Genomic DNA, 16,030 nt, shown 5'->3' with positions numbered 1-16,030 from the left:
TAGAATCATAGAATAGTAGAGTTGGAAGGGGCCTACAAGGCCATCGAGTCCAACCACCTGCTCAATGCAGGAATCCACCTTAAAGCATCCCTGACAGATGGTTGTCCAGCTGCCTCTTGAAGGTCTCTAGTGTGGAAGAGCCCACAACCTCCCTAGGTAACGGGTTCCATTGTCGTAATCTAACGGTCAGGAAGTTTTTCCAAAACACACTTCAGCTCTAGAATGTTTTGACCAAGGCACTGTGATCAGCAAAGACCATGTAGAAGTAACAAACTATACTGTGGAGAGTTTTGCTGTGAAATATTTCTGCTATCATTCCACAGCTGTGGGAACCACCACAGGATGTGGAAAAAAGTTGCTACCACCACAAAAATGCTAATTAATTGTATTTCTCAACACTATCCAATTTGGATAATATATTTCAGCTGCTGAATTATAGTATTTTAAATTGAGAATTTGGGTTCTTTCTTCAACAAAGTTCTATAGCCCATTCCTAGGGGGAAACTGTAAGGTTTTAAAACATCCAGTGAACGAAAAGCATGATCCACAATATGACTTGACAGTTGTTCTCTGGGTATAACAGGTCTTTCAACAGTTTGGTAACTATGATGGACTTCCTCACGTTATTGCCAGCATTGTGATAAAAACTTCAAGGAATAAAGACCTTGCCCTCTTCACAGTTCATTCCCCAGGGAAGCTACACTGCCAACAGCTTTCTCTTCACTTTCTCTTTGAGCAGCAGGGCTGAAGCATAATGCCCACAACCCTTAACTGCTTCAGACAAGGTGGAGAATGAGCACATCTTTTCGCTTGCTGCTTTAAAAAAAAAGAAGAAAGAAAATTCTGCCCCAAGAAAATCCTGAATGTTACTTCCAACAGGTAGCTGAATAACAGTCAGCTCATAAGTAATTTCCTTTTATCAATCTGAAGAGTGAAATGTCATTTCAATACTGAAACATCTGAGCTGTATAGAATCCATGTGGAGGAGGGAGAGGAAGACAACACATCCGTCTCCAGCCAATGCTAAATGAGCACAGACGGGTATTCTTCTAGCGGTTATGACTGTAGAGACCTATTCTCTTATACTCTGCAAAGTGCCATGCACACCGATGGCACTATATAAAGAAATGAATATTCCTTAGCTTGTCACACCGCAGCATCCTGGTTTTAGACCAGCAGCACTCAAAAGACCTTCCTATTCACTACCCCACAAACAATTTCTTAAAATGCCTCTTCTTTGTGATAGGTCCCATGTAGCTTCCTGGATATCTTTTTGCTCTATATGTATATTAGATCAAGTATCTCAAGTTTTTCAGCTGATCTTTAGTGCGAACTAGTACACAGATTTGGAGCAGAGAGACCTTAGTTCAAATCCTTACTCAGCTACAAAGCTTACTAGCTGACCTCAAACCAGTTGTTATCTCTCAGCCTAACTCACATTACAAGGCTGCTGTTGGGAGGATAAAATAGCATAATCCCCATGTCTACAACAGCTTACCTACCAAAAAGAAAAATACTGAAAATGAACACCTGGCAGACAACTAATGGCTGAATGCATAAACTTCAGTGAATTATCAACAGCTTACCTAAACTAAAAGTCTTGTTTACTGAATGCAGTTTCCCTTCTTTTTTACTGTTCAGTGACAGACTGGCATAAGTGCTTTGACTTTCCTCGTGCTGCAGAAATTACAGTGATGATGGATGGAAGGAAGAGAAATGGGATGAAATTAATGGTTTCTTATTGATTTTAATCAGAATGAAATTAACAAACACATTCACTTTTACCTTGAACATGATTTTTAGTGGAATATGGGGCATAAGGTAAAGATTTTTGATCAAATAGTTAAATTAAACTTCCTTTTTCTTATATGGCAATGGGACCTTTTAATTAATAAACAAAAAACAAATACATGTGAAGCAAAACAAAAATTTTCACAGTAATTTCTAGGTTATATAGATGACATGGTATGAAAGTAACAAGAAGAGGTTGACAGCATTAATTTAATAACACCCATAAGAATTGAAATAGTTAGAAAATAGAAAAAAGTTCAGTGATACTTGCAGTTTGCGGTGTCATATATGTGGTAAAATGCATGCACTCGTCATGGCTCTGTAAAGAAAAAGACACATCAAATAGGATAAACTATTATGAAAACTGAAATGTTTACAATGGACAATTTAGTTAGAATATACCCATGGTATTATTAAGATTCTAGATGGAAAATTGAGAAAATGATGTATATCATTATAGCTGATGATGATAAAGTATTATCATATTTACTTATTCATGAATATATTAGCAATAGCAGCGAGAACTGATTTATAACAGAATTTAAAGGTATTTACTAATATTTGGTGCACATTTTTTGATTGTGTGTATTTTTATTATTATAACAATTCCTAGAAGGAAAACATGTGCCACAAAATCCAAATTCTACACCAAGAATGCACAGGGCATCCTTTTCAAATTATGTGCTGAACATGCCAAGGCCAGCACATGTACGTGAGCGCATCCTGCTTTTTTCTCTCTCTGTTTGGGATATCAGGTGGGAAGAGGGGGTGTAAGTATCAATCATAGGGGAAAGTCTTCCAGTTATTGAGTTCACTATTATTTTTCAGTTAATGGGCATACCTACATGGAATACAATCTGGGATTGCTGACCTTGTGTGAAAAAGTGTGAGTCAGCTGCTAAAATGTTTTAAGGTCTTAGCGATCATACGTAAAAATAAAACCAATACTATCACATTTTTCCAGCACACTTCCAAACCAATGCAGCAATGAGGGCTAAAAAGCGAGCTAAGAAAGAACATTTTGGTACGTGATGTATTTGCTTTGCTGGATCCTCATCACTTTTCCACATGACATTCCGCTTGAGATCACAGGAAAGAGAAAAAATGTAACAGTGAACAAATGGATGAATGAAGCAAACATTACTTTAGGCCTACAAATTCACTGCTGAGAGCCATCAGGTACATCCTCCTTTCACTTTGCCTCTGCAGCATTATTGGTATAGGAGTCAAGTTCACCTGAGCAATTCCCACAAAAAGCTCTTGACATCACTGTTAGACAGAACGTCTGGACCCCTATTGCAAGTCCCTGATACAATCACTCTCCACTCTGAAGGGCCCTCCTCAACTATCAAAACCACTACTACTATTAGCTGCTGATCATATACTGCTACTTCATCATGGTGCAAAGATGAACATATCTATGTTGAATGGGATCTAGTAATGTGCACCTTATCAACTGAAGAATCCTCCAGCTCTGTGAGCTTTGCCAAATTGATAGTTTCGTAGTTAACACTTGGAGTTCCAAGAAGTTTGACTACTGACCCAAGCAGTTCCTGAAGGAAGGAAAACAGAATTTTAGAACAGAACAAATAAGCCTTTTGGAGGAGTGGGGGAAATTAACAAAAATTCATCCATGCAGATGTGATCCTACAACAGATTCCATATATGGCATACAAAATTAGGGAATTCACACATAAGGCTTAAAGTAGTCATCAATTAACTTGGGTTTGTAACGTGGATGTAAAATCAAAACTGATTAGAACTTTAATTTCTATTGCAAATGCCTCTCTTCTGCCTTTTCTTTGGACATAAACATAATAGCAGGCCAGAAGATAGGCTCAAGTATACATTAAGTAAGCCTCAAGTATGAAAACTAAACATGATTTTTGCTTTTCCTGTATCTATAATGAATGTGTAAATTCTACAGTGACCTAAAATACTTCCCATTTAAATTAATATTACTATTTACATATTCACAGAACTTTTTAGTTCTGTACATTACCTGAGTGAAGTCACCATATAATGCTTTTATTATTATTCTACTAAAAGAGAGGTCCAAAGACATTTTAGTATCACATATAAAAAAAATGCTTGGGAACAAAAAGACCTGTCAACCAATTAAATAGCTTCAGTTGGCTATATACCTATTTACCTAATAATAAACAAGTATGGCCTTCATTTGCTTTCCCATAAATTAATCAATCAATCAACGCTTAAGTTGATTAATCCACCAGTTAAACCAATTCAAGATTGCAGCCCTACTAATTGGATTCATCTTGTTCTGCACAGTCCTATTTTATCTGACAAAATATTTTATATAGAACACAAATGCCTGCATAACTATTGCAAACAGGTCAGTCTGCTGCTATTATTTTTCCTGATTTGTATATATTATACTTGTGAGTTGTAGTTTTCCTTTTGGACACAGAACTTTTCATTTTACAAAATTACTCCAAAACCTTTCAGAATAACTCGGTGCCAAACCCAACATGAATTTCATTTCACTGAATCAACTGCTGCTACATAGTTTTAGGACTAGCAACAGGTGTCACATTTTACAGGACATGTAAAATGGCACGGAAGGGATAGAAAAATACTGGCATTGCTTGCTTTCACACTAACAGTTTAGTCTGGAATTTACATCCATTTTAAACTCACTTTTAACAGACAATCTAGATTATGTAGTTGCTAGCTTGAGTATTTCGTGTTGTTCTGCTTTTCAGACACAATTTCTGATGATTTTCAAATTTTAAAACACAGTCAAAGCATCAGCCTGTCCAGTGCGGACTGGAAGAGTACTATTGAGGCTTTTCAGAACAGAACTGCTGTGCCAATAATTAAAATGCTTGATCTTCTGCCCTTAACAGAAAACAATATGAGGGGAAGACACTGAAAACAGAGAATGTTTAATTAAAATTGTGACTTGATAGGGAGAGACATGGGCCCTTTCTACACATAAGGATTATCCCCAGAAAAATGGAGGGATCATCCCTGCCTGCTTCAGGGATCCCGTGTGTGTCATTTGGATGCACAGGGATGATCCTGGGCGAAAAGGCAGGTATAGAAATGGCCATTGTTGGCTAAAACAGGGCTATATTAAGTGCTGTATAGAACCACTATTTTAATTCTGCTTTCAGCCAATTCTAGAAAAGCAAAGCTTCAGAATTTGAGTCATAGTGTTGAAAATTGCCAGTGCCTGGCTATCCCACACAAAGCACAGAGGTGCAAGCTATCAACTGTTTCAACCTGCATTTTTCTGCATTAGTGAAAAGAAGGTGCAGAGACAGTTTAGTTAAAGGAACTCAACTAGGAGAACTGGAAACACCTCTGTCCAAGACCCTGAAGACTGATTTCTGTACACAAAAGACTTATAATAATTTACAAACACCGAATCTACTGCAACAAAACAAATATATATATAGAGAGATAATTAGAGAAAGATTATTCAGACAAAGGAGTGGGATATCTAAATAGCTCAGCAACTACTCTCAAGGGAAGAGTGAATCCACAAGAAGAATCTGAGCCCTCTGTGCTGGGATACTGATATTTATCAGCTTATTATGGTAATTAATTTGGATCGTTTCCCCCACCCTCACCCCTCATTTAACTTCATAATTACTAAGCTGATACTCTTGGTAAATCTCTTTCCTCTTGCTTCCATCTGGCTCTTGGTAGGGCACAGCAAATATCTTCAAAGCACAGCAAAAATGTTTTCACCTCCTCTTCTCTGTTCCGTCTCTCTCAGCAAAGAAAGACAGCAGGAAATATTTGCCTTTTATGACTGAGACAATACTCATACCAACAATCAAAATGTGAATGCTTAGATTCTTTATTTAAAAACCTACCCTGACAAAAGAGAGAGCTTCAGCTATTGGGTGGTATAAAAAGGCGGCTATTAGGAGGAGGGCTTTCTCTGCTGTGGCACCTCGGTTGTGGAACGAGCTCCCCAGAGAGGTTTGCTTGGTGCCTACATTGTTTTCCTTCTGTCGCCAGCTGAAGATTTTTTTTTTATTTTCTCAGTATTCTAACACCTAATTTAACTTAAATTTAAACTTTTCTGTTTTAATCTCATATTTTAACCTATATCGATTTTTGCTGTGTGGTTTTATCCTGGTTGTGTTTTTTATATTGTATTTTGTATTTGTGTTTTTAAATTGTTGGTTGTTTTTATGCTCTTCATGGTTTTAATTTTTGTGAACCGCCCAGAGAGCTTCAGCTATTGGGCGGTATAAAAATGTAATAAATAAATAATAAATAAAAATGTAATAAATAAATAAAAATAGGATCAAAATGTGTACCTACCCACACAAAATGCAAACCACAAAGCATTATATTGGAACAAAGTATTGTATTAGCATAGTGAACAATGGAGTTCCCTCAAGTGCTGTGAGCATATGGACCGTAATTTGCACTATTTGGACAAGGCAAATTAATGGGGTCCCCCGCTCCCGTATTTGGAAACAGAATAATTTGTGGTTACAGCTCTTTTCCGTAATTTCGTGCTGGTTTCCTTCCTCCTATGAGGAATGTAACTTTAAACATGTAACTTTAACAGAGAGTTATATATCAGCTCTGAAATATTTGAGTATCAGCTCACATGCATGGTCTACTTAAGTGAGCAGTGCAATACTGGACATGTTTATTCACAAGAAGCCGCAGACCCCAAATGGGTGTAGAAATCTCTGCTCACAGAAGAGCTACATCTTCCATGAGCGTCTCCAACATTACATTGCTAATGCATGTAAACCATCCATGAGAGCAGATATTCTGTGGTATAAGAAATGACTGATAACAAACAAACTGGCTCTTACACAGACACATCTACAAGAAAGTCACAGATATGCCAGCATTATCTAAGCAGAGGTTGGACTTGCAAGTAAGCATTCGGGCCTGATGCAGATTAACCCAGATGTATGATAACGGCTTTACATATGTCTGTATAGTAGCTCCCAGAGGATGGAGCAGCAACACTGGTCTGCAGGCCATAACTAAAGTGCAATAGCTGAGCCCTGCAAACTGTCCCATTCTGGAGTCTGTGGCCAACTTACCCAAGTAATCTAATTTTACATGACCATCACATGCTCAAGATTTATTTGCATTAGCAGACAAGAGCATAGACTTGGACAAAGCCAATGGCTATGCAGTCCAGATGCCTCCTATGAGGCAGAAAGTATATATTAGTAAGTACATCCAAAGGCCCTTCCCATGTTACACTTTTATGCATTTATGTGATTCAGGGGAATATGACTATTACTTCAAAATGATGATCTAGGTCTTTTCTTCACTGCGTCCTCAGATAACCTATTATTTGTATCCCGCCTTTTGCCCAATACTGGGCCTCAAGGCGGCTTTACAAAGTTTAAAACATACATTGAAAAAAAAACATTTAAAATACACAACAAAATTGTAAGTCATTAACATAGATGGAGGGCCATATTATTCTCCAAAGGCCTGCTGGAACAAACAAGTTTTAGCCTGCTTTCGAAAGCCCATCAAGGAGGGAGCCAGTCTAGCTTCCCCGGGAAGAGAGTTCCAGAGCACTGGAGCAGCCACCAAGAAGGCCCTCTCCCATGTTCCCACCAAGCGCACCTGTGAAAATGGTGGGACTGAAAGAAGGGCTTCTCCAGAAGATCTCAAAGCACGGGCAGGCTCATAAGGGAAAATACATTCTTTCAAATAACCTGGACCCGAGCCATATAGGGCTTTATAGGTCATAACCAGCACTTTGAATTGTGCCCGGAAACAGACTGGAAGCCAGTGGAGCTGTTTTAACAGGGGAGTTGTGTGCTCCCTGTAACCAGCCCCGGTCCACAATCTGGCTGCAGCTCTTTGAACCAGCTGGAGTTTCCAAACACTCTTTAAAGGCAAACCCACGTAGAGTGCATTACAGTAATCCAATCGGGATGTAACTAAAGCATGTGTCACCGTGGCCAGGTCCAACATCTCTAGGAACGGGTGCAGCTGGCGCACTAGCTTTAACTGTGCAAATGCACTCCTGGCCACCACCAAAACCTGGGCATGCAGGCTCAGGGCTGAATCCAGAAGTACACCCAAGCTGCGGACCTGTGTCTTCAGGGGGAGTGTAACCCCATCCAACACAAGCTGAATCCCTATTCCCTGATCTGCCTTTTGACTGACCAGGACCTCTGTCTTATCTGGATTAAGCTTCAATTTGATGCCCTCATCCAATTCATTACTGCCAACAGACACCGGTTTACCACAGAAACCGCTTCTTTGGAATTGGGTGGAAAGGAGTAGTAGAGTTGGGTGTCATCAGCGTACTGGTGGAACCGCACCCCATGACTCCGGATAACCTCTTCCAACGGTTTCATGTATATGTTAAATAGCATGGGGGACAAAACAGAACCCTGAGGGACTCCACAGGCCAACAGCCAAGGAGTTGAACAGGAGTCCCCCAGTACCACCTTCTGGGTTCGCCCATCCGGGAAAGAATGGAGCCACAGTTATTATTATTATTATTATTATTATTATTATTTATTTATATAGCACCATCAATGTACATGGTGCTGTACAGATAACACAGTAAATAGCAAGACCCTGCCGCATAGGCTTACAATCTAATAAGTTGTAGTAAACAATAAAGAGGGAAGGAGAATGCAAACAGGCACAGGGAAGTGTAAACAGGCACAGGGTAGGGCAAAACCAACAGTGTAAAGTCAGAACAAACTCAATATTTGAAGGCTATAGGGAAAAGAAAAGTTTTGAGCTGAGTCTTAAAAGCAGTGATTGAGTTTGTAGTTCTCAAGTGTTCTGGAAGAGCGTTCCAGGCGTAAGGGGCAGCAGAAGAAAAAGGACGAAGCCGAGTAAGGGAAGTGGAGGTCCTTGGGCAGGCGAGAAGCATGGCATCGGAGGAGCGGAGAGCCCGAGCGGGGCGATAGTGTGAGATGAGAGAGGAGAGATAGGCAGGAGCTAGGCCGTGAAGAGCTTTGAAGGTCAGTAGGAGAAGTTTATATTGGATTCTGAAGTGAATTGGAAGCCAGTGAAGAGATTTCAGAGGTGGAGTGACATGGTCAGAGCGGCGGGCCAAGAAGATGATCTTAGCGGCAGAGTGGTGGACAGAGACCAGCGGACTGATGTGAGACGAAGGAAGGCCAGAGAGAAGAAGGTTGCAGTAGTCCAACCGAGAGATAACCAGTGCGTGAACGAGAGTCTTGGCAGAAGAGACAGACAAAAATGGTCGAATCCTGGCAATATTATACAGGAAGAAACGACAGGATTTAGCTACTGCCTCGATGTGAGGAGTAAAGGAGAGCGAGGAGTCAAATATAAAGCCAAGACTACGAGCTTCCTTGACCGGAGTAAGCGTGACATCGTTGACAGTAAGGGAGAATGAGAGGTGAGGAGAAGGTTTAGGAGGAAAAACTAGCAGTTCAGTCTTTGCCATGTTAAGTTTCAAACGACGATGAAGCAGCCAGGCTGAGATATCTGAAAGACATGCCGAGATACGATCGTGAACATCTGGAGAAAGTTCCGGAGATGAAAGATATAATTGTGTATCATCGGCATACAGGTGATATTGGAGGCCGTGAGATTGAATGAGCTTGCCCAAGGGCAGCATGTATAGAGAGAACAACAACGGGCCAAGCACCGAGCCTTGCGGAACCCCAACTGAAAGGGGAAAAGAGGAGGACGAGCTGCCGTTAGCCGACACGCTGAAAGAGCGACCCTCTAGATAGGAGGCGAACCAGTTATAGACAGAGCCACAGAGTCCAAGGTCGTGGAGGGAATCTAAGAGAAGATCGTGATCAACCGTGTCAAAGGCTGCGGTTAGATCAAGGAGAATAAGAACAGAATAATGGCCTTTAGACTTGGCAGTAAGAAGATCATTGGTGATCTTGGTAAGGGCTGTTTCAGTGGAATGCAAAGGACGGAAGCCAGATTGAAAGGGATCCAGAGCAGAGTTATTAGAGAGAAAGTCAAGACAACGAGAGTAGACCAGACGTTCCAGGATCTTTGAGACAAAGGGCAAGAGGGAGACAGGTCGGTAGTTAGACAGGGATAGTCGATCAAGAGTGGGTTTTTTGAGAATGGGAGAGACTGTAGCATGTTTAAAAGCAGAAGGAAATGAACCAGAGGACAGAGAAGAATTAATGATGTGAAGCAAGGACGGGAGGATAGCGGGGATAAGATTAATAAAGACGCGAGAGGGAATCGGATCACGGGAACAAGTGGAAGGCTTCGACGAGCGCAGTATTTTAGACAGTTCATCAGCTGAGACCGAAGGGAATGCCGAGAGAGTTGAAGGAGGAGCTGACAGGTGAGGGACAGGAGCTGGAAGCGGAGCAGAGTTGGCTAGGTCGGAGCGTATAGTTTGGATTTTAGCATTGAAGAAAGAGGCAAAGTCGTTGGCAGACAGGGAGGCGGGGAGAGATGGCGGATTAGGCTTCAGAAGAGAATTGAAGGACGCGAAGAGCCGCTGAGGGTGCTTAGCATTTGACTGGATCAACGTTGAGTAGTGCTGCTGTTTGGCCAGTGAAATGGCAGAAGAGAAAGAGGAGAGAACAAATTTGTAGTGGACAAAGTCCGCCCAGTCCTTGGTCTTACGCCACAGGCGTTCGGCTGCCCGGGAACAAGAGCGAAGGTAGCGGAGGAAAGAGGTGAGCCACGGTTGGGGTTGAGAGGGGCGAACTATCCGAGTTGTAGATGGAGCAAGATTATCAAGAGTTGAAGATAAGGAGGAGTTAAAGGAGGAGACGGCTGAGTCCAAGGAGACGGCTGTGTAGACAGAAGGAAGAGAGGAGGCTAAGGACTGAGAAAAAGCCTCGTAGTTGATAGAATGCAGGTCACGACAAGGACAGTAAAACAGTGTCTCCAAGTCCCATCCCAGCAAGGCGGCCCAGAAGGTTACGATGGTCGATGGTATTGAACACCGCTGAGAGGTCCAGCAGAACCAGCAGGGACACACTCCCCCTGTCCAGTTCCCAGCGAAGATCATCCACCAAGGCGACCAAAGCTGTTTCTGTCCCATAACCAGGCCTGAAGCCAGATTGAAATGGATCTAGATAATCTGTCTCATCCAGGAATCCCTGGAGTTGGGAGGCCACCACACGCTCCAATACTCGCCCAAAAATGGGATGTTGGAGACTGGTTGGTAGTTATCCAATACAGGAGGGCTTTTTCAGTGTGGGTCTTACCACTGCCTCCTTCAAGCAGGCTGGCACCCTACCTTGGCGAAGGGAGGCACTGACCACTCCACTTACCCACTCGGCCAGTCCCTCTCTGGCAGCTTTTATAAGCCAGTAAGGGCAAGGATCTAGTATACATGTGGTGGCTCTCACCAATCCAAGGAACCTAGAAAGCTGCGTTATAACAACTGTGACAACTGGTCCAGTTACATCAGTTTTGTCTGCACTGTTGCAGACATGGGGTCTTTCCAATCCCTACCCAGAGATAGTGGGGATTGAAACTGGGACCTTTGCATGCTTACCCTACCCTGTACCTGTTTGCATTCTCTTCCCCTCCTTATTGTTTTACTATGATTTTATTAGATTGTAAGCCTATGCGGCAGGGTCTTGCTATTTACTGTTTTACTCTGTACAGCACCATGTACATTGATGGTGCTATATAAATAATAATAATAATAATAATAATAATAATAATAATAATAATAATAAAGAGCTACAGCCCTTCCCATTTAACATGTCCCAAGAGCTAATAACTTTACTATAATTTACAGTCTGAGGGCATGTCTAGACCAGCCCTATATCCCGAGGTAGTCCCTGTATCGTCCCTGTGCATCCAAATGATGCACAGGAGATCCTGGGGGCAACCCAGGACGACCAAGGATTTCCCCTGGGATATCAGGAACCGCAGAAACCTTGATTTTTCCACCGTTCCAGGACCATCCTGCAGAGCTCTCTGGCCGCTGCTCCCAGGTCATCCCGTCATCCCCGTAAGTAGCAGGGCACTTGAAATGGCTACAGAGCTGCACGGCGGTAGTCCATGCCCATCAGGGGTGGGGAGCAGGGTCAGGGGTTTTGGTGTTTTTTTAAACTTTGTTTTGCAGAAGAGTGCAAGTGCGCTCCTTCTTCTCTTCTGTGAAAAATAATGGCATCTACAACATCCTTCCGGGATGTCACACAGCCGTCAAGACACCCAGGGAGGTTCGCAGAAGCTGGTATGTCCACAATCCTCCCTCCTCTACACATGCCCTTAGAGCTGGCCAGTTTTAACATGAACAAGACAACAATGCTATGCATTTAGTAGTTGTTCAAAAGGAAGAATTTCATCAGAGACAGCTTTTTTCAAGTGCTGCAGTGGTGGGACATAATGCTTTGATCAACCTTTTTGCCTCTTTATTATTCAATGTAAATGGGCTCTGTCCATGATCTTATAATAGTACTGCAACTTGAGACATCTGGTAAAGACTAAAAAAACAATTTTGCATTGAAATTAGGCCCATTACTTAATCCTTGCCACATTTGCCTGTGCCTAAATTAGAGCCATAAAACAATGAAGCTGGTAAGAAGGAAGGAAGAGGACATACGTAAAAGACAATTTGTACACCCTGAGATTGTTGTGGTTGCAGGCTTTCTTCCTCCTTAGATAGAAAGAGAACACACCAGTTATAAGCCATCTTTTCAAACTAGCCCCATCTGTTTTTAGTTGACCAAATATAGAATCATCCACCACCCCACCAATCCACTTTGTCATCAGAATCAACCAAGAACACCCTTCCAACCATTCCATTTATTCACCAAGTCCGGACAATAATAAGTGTTTGTAGAGGTGTTGTCTCAAGCTGCCCTGACCTACAGAATTTCCTCTCTTTGAAGACTCACCGAAGTTTCACCCTGAGAAACTTCAGGATGTGCTGTAATAATTTTCTGTTGCAGACTTGCTTACTGTCTAAAATTAGGTTAGCATGGCAGAGAGAGAGAGAATTGGATGGATTTGGGGTGGGGTGGGATTGTCTTTTGTAATGTTAAAATACCAGTTGCAAGAACTGGGTCTTTTTTATAGTTGCTGGGTCTTTTTATTCTGTAGAAACTTTTTTTCCCTTAAGGGCCAAGTTCTGAGAAAGGGCAAAATAAATCCAAACTTTTAAAAGATCCAAATATTTATGTTTCCCCAATTCACCAAGATTCTTAATCCAGGTTTGAAGCAGGTTAGCAAATCCTGATTAAGTCCTGTCTTAGTTAGCATTAATTGTGGCTAAAATAGGTACCATAGGGCAGGAATGTAAGGAAAGCATCCTGATAGGCTTGCTCCTGTTCCTGCACTTAAGAATCTTTTCTTATGTTTGCACCAGCATGCAATGCACATTCTACACTTTTTTTAAGACTTTCACTTCCCTATTGCTAAAACTACTGTATATTTTCCTTCTGCTACCTATAAAGACAATAATTATAAGCTTACTCTCACAGGTATGTTTTTGGGGGCTGGTTGAGGATTCACACTTACTTCCACATTATTGATTTCTCCATCAGATGGCTCTTTGTGTTCTCTTGGCATAGTTTCTTTTTCAATCACACAGGGATTGATAATTGTAACATCATCTGAGAGTGACGGATATGTTGACTTGTTCTCTGACTGTGGAAAGCCAAAACCATGATCTAAAAGTACATCTTCACAGCCCAACTCTCTGGACTTCTTTTCTTCATCTGTAACACACACAGAAACTCCATCTATGACTTCATCAATTTCCAGCAGAAACCAGCAACTATCCAGATTTTTGCTCCTGCACATGGAATTATTTTGGCTCAGTGTTTCCTGTTCTTCTACACCTATCTGGTTTTCAAGGGCTTTTTCAGCCAATGTGTTAGGATTTGAAACTATCCTTCTCTCTGTGGGCATTTTAACTTTGGTTTTGCTAGGAATTGTTTCTTCCATGTCTAAATTAAGATTCACTGTTTTCACGGGGCAAACAAAGCAAGATTCATCAAATTCACAGTTTGCCTGACATATGTCGCTTTCATGACTAATTTCATCATGCAAAGCATCCTTCCTTCTAATGGAAGGCTTGGAGAACTTTGTTTCACTGAATGAAGTTTCAGATGAACAAGTAGACTTAATATTGTTAGTTTGCAAAGGTTCCCTATAAGAAATAGAGCTGAGATTTACTCTACTGGTTTGACTAGTATTATCAAATGTTTTTTTTCTTGAAAATCTAGACGTGATTGTTTCCAGATCTTGATACGCTTCCATTTTGTGACATATATCTTCTTTTTCTGCCTGTTTAACCAACTTGTTCCCATATTCTACAAACATTTCAGTGGATTCAGGAGAGTTAGTCTTTAACTCTTGTGTCTCAGGAATGACAACAGAATCTATCTGTAAGCTCTGTGTTCCTTTTTCAGACTTTTGCACATGACAAAGATTCATGATGGGATTTCCATTGTTGGATTCGATAAAAGAAAACCTTGCAAAAACACCCTGATCACACAGGGCTGAGATATCTGGAGAGTTGGGTCTACTTTCAGTTTTGTTAATGTCATGATCAGCATTTATTTCCTTAGTGTCTGACCCTCCAGAACTCAGTCCTTTTGCAGAGCTGTTCAGCTCCAAGCCACTTTCCATCTTGTTCACGTTTTCATTTTCCAGCAATGCCTCAGCATTTTGCATTTTATGTGGTTCCCTTAGCGTTTTAATATAACTTTTATCCAGCAAGTTAAACAGGGCAACTTGCAGTTTTTTAAAAACAGCAGTCTTCTTGTTTTGTGTTTTGTGTAGCAATTTCTTTGTATTTGGAGGTATTAAACAATATTCTTGTTTTCCTTTTCTCTCATGGCTGATGTTTTTCAAAAGTACGTAACATGGTTTTACTGTTACATTTGTCTTTATACTTTTCCTTTTGCTTGCACAAGATTTTGAACTTTCAGAGGCCAAACCAATCTCTTCCCTACAATGTATTTTTTCTGTTTCTGCTTCTTTCCCATCAGGACTGCATGAGAAATCCTCTTTGGATGCTATGGATTCCTTTTCTGATACTTCCTTTCCAATGTCTTTCATTGTAAAAGCTAACTGTTCCTCATGTTGTCCTTTACCTGAAGTGTAGTCATTATTATATCTTCTTTTCACTGCTTTGTCTGCAGTCTGCCCATTCCGTAAAAGTCCGAGAACACTGTGTTATAAAAGAAGAAAAATTAATTCTCATCGTAGTGATTTATAAGGCATAGCCCCACTTAGTTCTTCCTCCTACTGCCCTTACATATATTGTTCCACTCATCTATATACTAGCTCTGAGGAAGATACCAGACCCTTGTCTTTAAATGTGGGAATGCCCAATTGTGTGAAAGATGGGAAGTGGGAGGTGCAATTTAAAGTTGATTTGGTTTTTTATTTATAGATTGGTTGTTGTAAATTATGTTATATTGAGAAAGAAAGACAAGGTATAAATATATTAATTAATCACAAAAAGGGGCTTAATGTTGAACCTTCCCCACACTCCGGTCCCCCACCCCATCCTCAACAGATTAGTTTAATTCCAGTATCAGAGACCGGATGGAAGAAAGTTCACAAGGGATTGATTCCAGGGAGAAAAGCAGAGGGGGGCATGGTGAGACTTCAGCACTCACTTCCCACATGCCCCTTCTGCGTTAAAGGACATGAGTTGCCACAATTACAGTTCAGTTCAATTTAAAGTGGCTTAGAAATAGAAGATAAAATATATCACAAAATAAAGCCAAGTTAAAATAAAGAGGATCAGGCATTAAAACAGCCAGAAGCAGTGAATTAAAACCTACATCATACTCTAAAGCTGCCTGGAACAAAAAGGTGGTCACCAAGCATGTTAACCATTATGTATAGTCTAGACCTCATGTAGTATTATTATTCTGTTAACATAAAGCTTGGATTCCAATAATATTTATGTGAATTAAAAGAATGAAATAGATCTTTGGGTGGGGAGGGGGGAATCAGTGGGCAAATGCCAGCCAATGGAAAAGATCTTATGCCTGCTTGTGGGAAAATACTCAGATGAACTTCCAGGGGAAGAGTTCTACAAACATAAAGCAGCTGCCAATAATAACGACAGTCATGTCGTTGGATCAGCCTTCCCCAACCTAGTGCCATCCAGATGTTTTGGCATACAACTCCCATCATGCTTATTAGTCCAACATGTCTGGAATGCACCAAATTGAGAAAGGATGGCCTGGATTTGGGGGGTTGAATAATGGATCTGCCTGTGGAAAGGGGGATGGACTAGATAATCTTTTCCATCCCTAGCCACTTTAAAAAACAAAAACAAATTCCCTCCCATAGAAATTAATCTCCACCA

General features: G+C 41.0%; 1 protein-coding gene across 1 annotated transcript; it reads right to left on the bottom strand.

Moving 5' to 3' along the window:
* Positions 1–2,029: 2,029 nt before the first annotated feature.
* Positions 2,030–13,670, bottom strand: LOC134408318 (uncharacterized). The gene is made up of 4 exons (XM_063140566.1): positions 13,216–13,670; positions 12,299–12,352; positions 3,240–3,344; positions 2,030–2,110 (listed from the first exon to the last, which is right to left on the bottom strand). The coding sequence occupies exons 1-4, from the start codon at positions 13,642–13,644 to the stop codon at positions 2,030–2,032; spliced, it is 669 nt and encodes a 222-aa protein (XP_062996636.1). The 5' UTR covers positions 13,645–13,670.
* Positions 13,671–16,030: the final 2,360 nt, after the last annotated feature.

This window comes from Elgaria multicarinata, chromosome 13, assembly GCF_023053635.1.
Source record: "Elgaria multicarinata webbii isolate HBS135686 ecotype San Diego chromosome 13, rElgMul1.1.pri, whole genome shotgun sequence".
NCBI classification, from domain to species: Eukaryota; Metazoa; Chordata; class Lepidosauria; order Squamata; family Anguidae; genus Elgaria; species Elgaria multicarinata.
The sequence above is the reverse complement of the archived record's forward strand: the minus strand, read 5'-3'. Positions and strand labels throughout refer to the sequence as shown.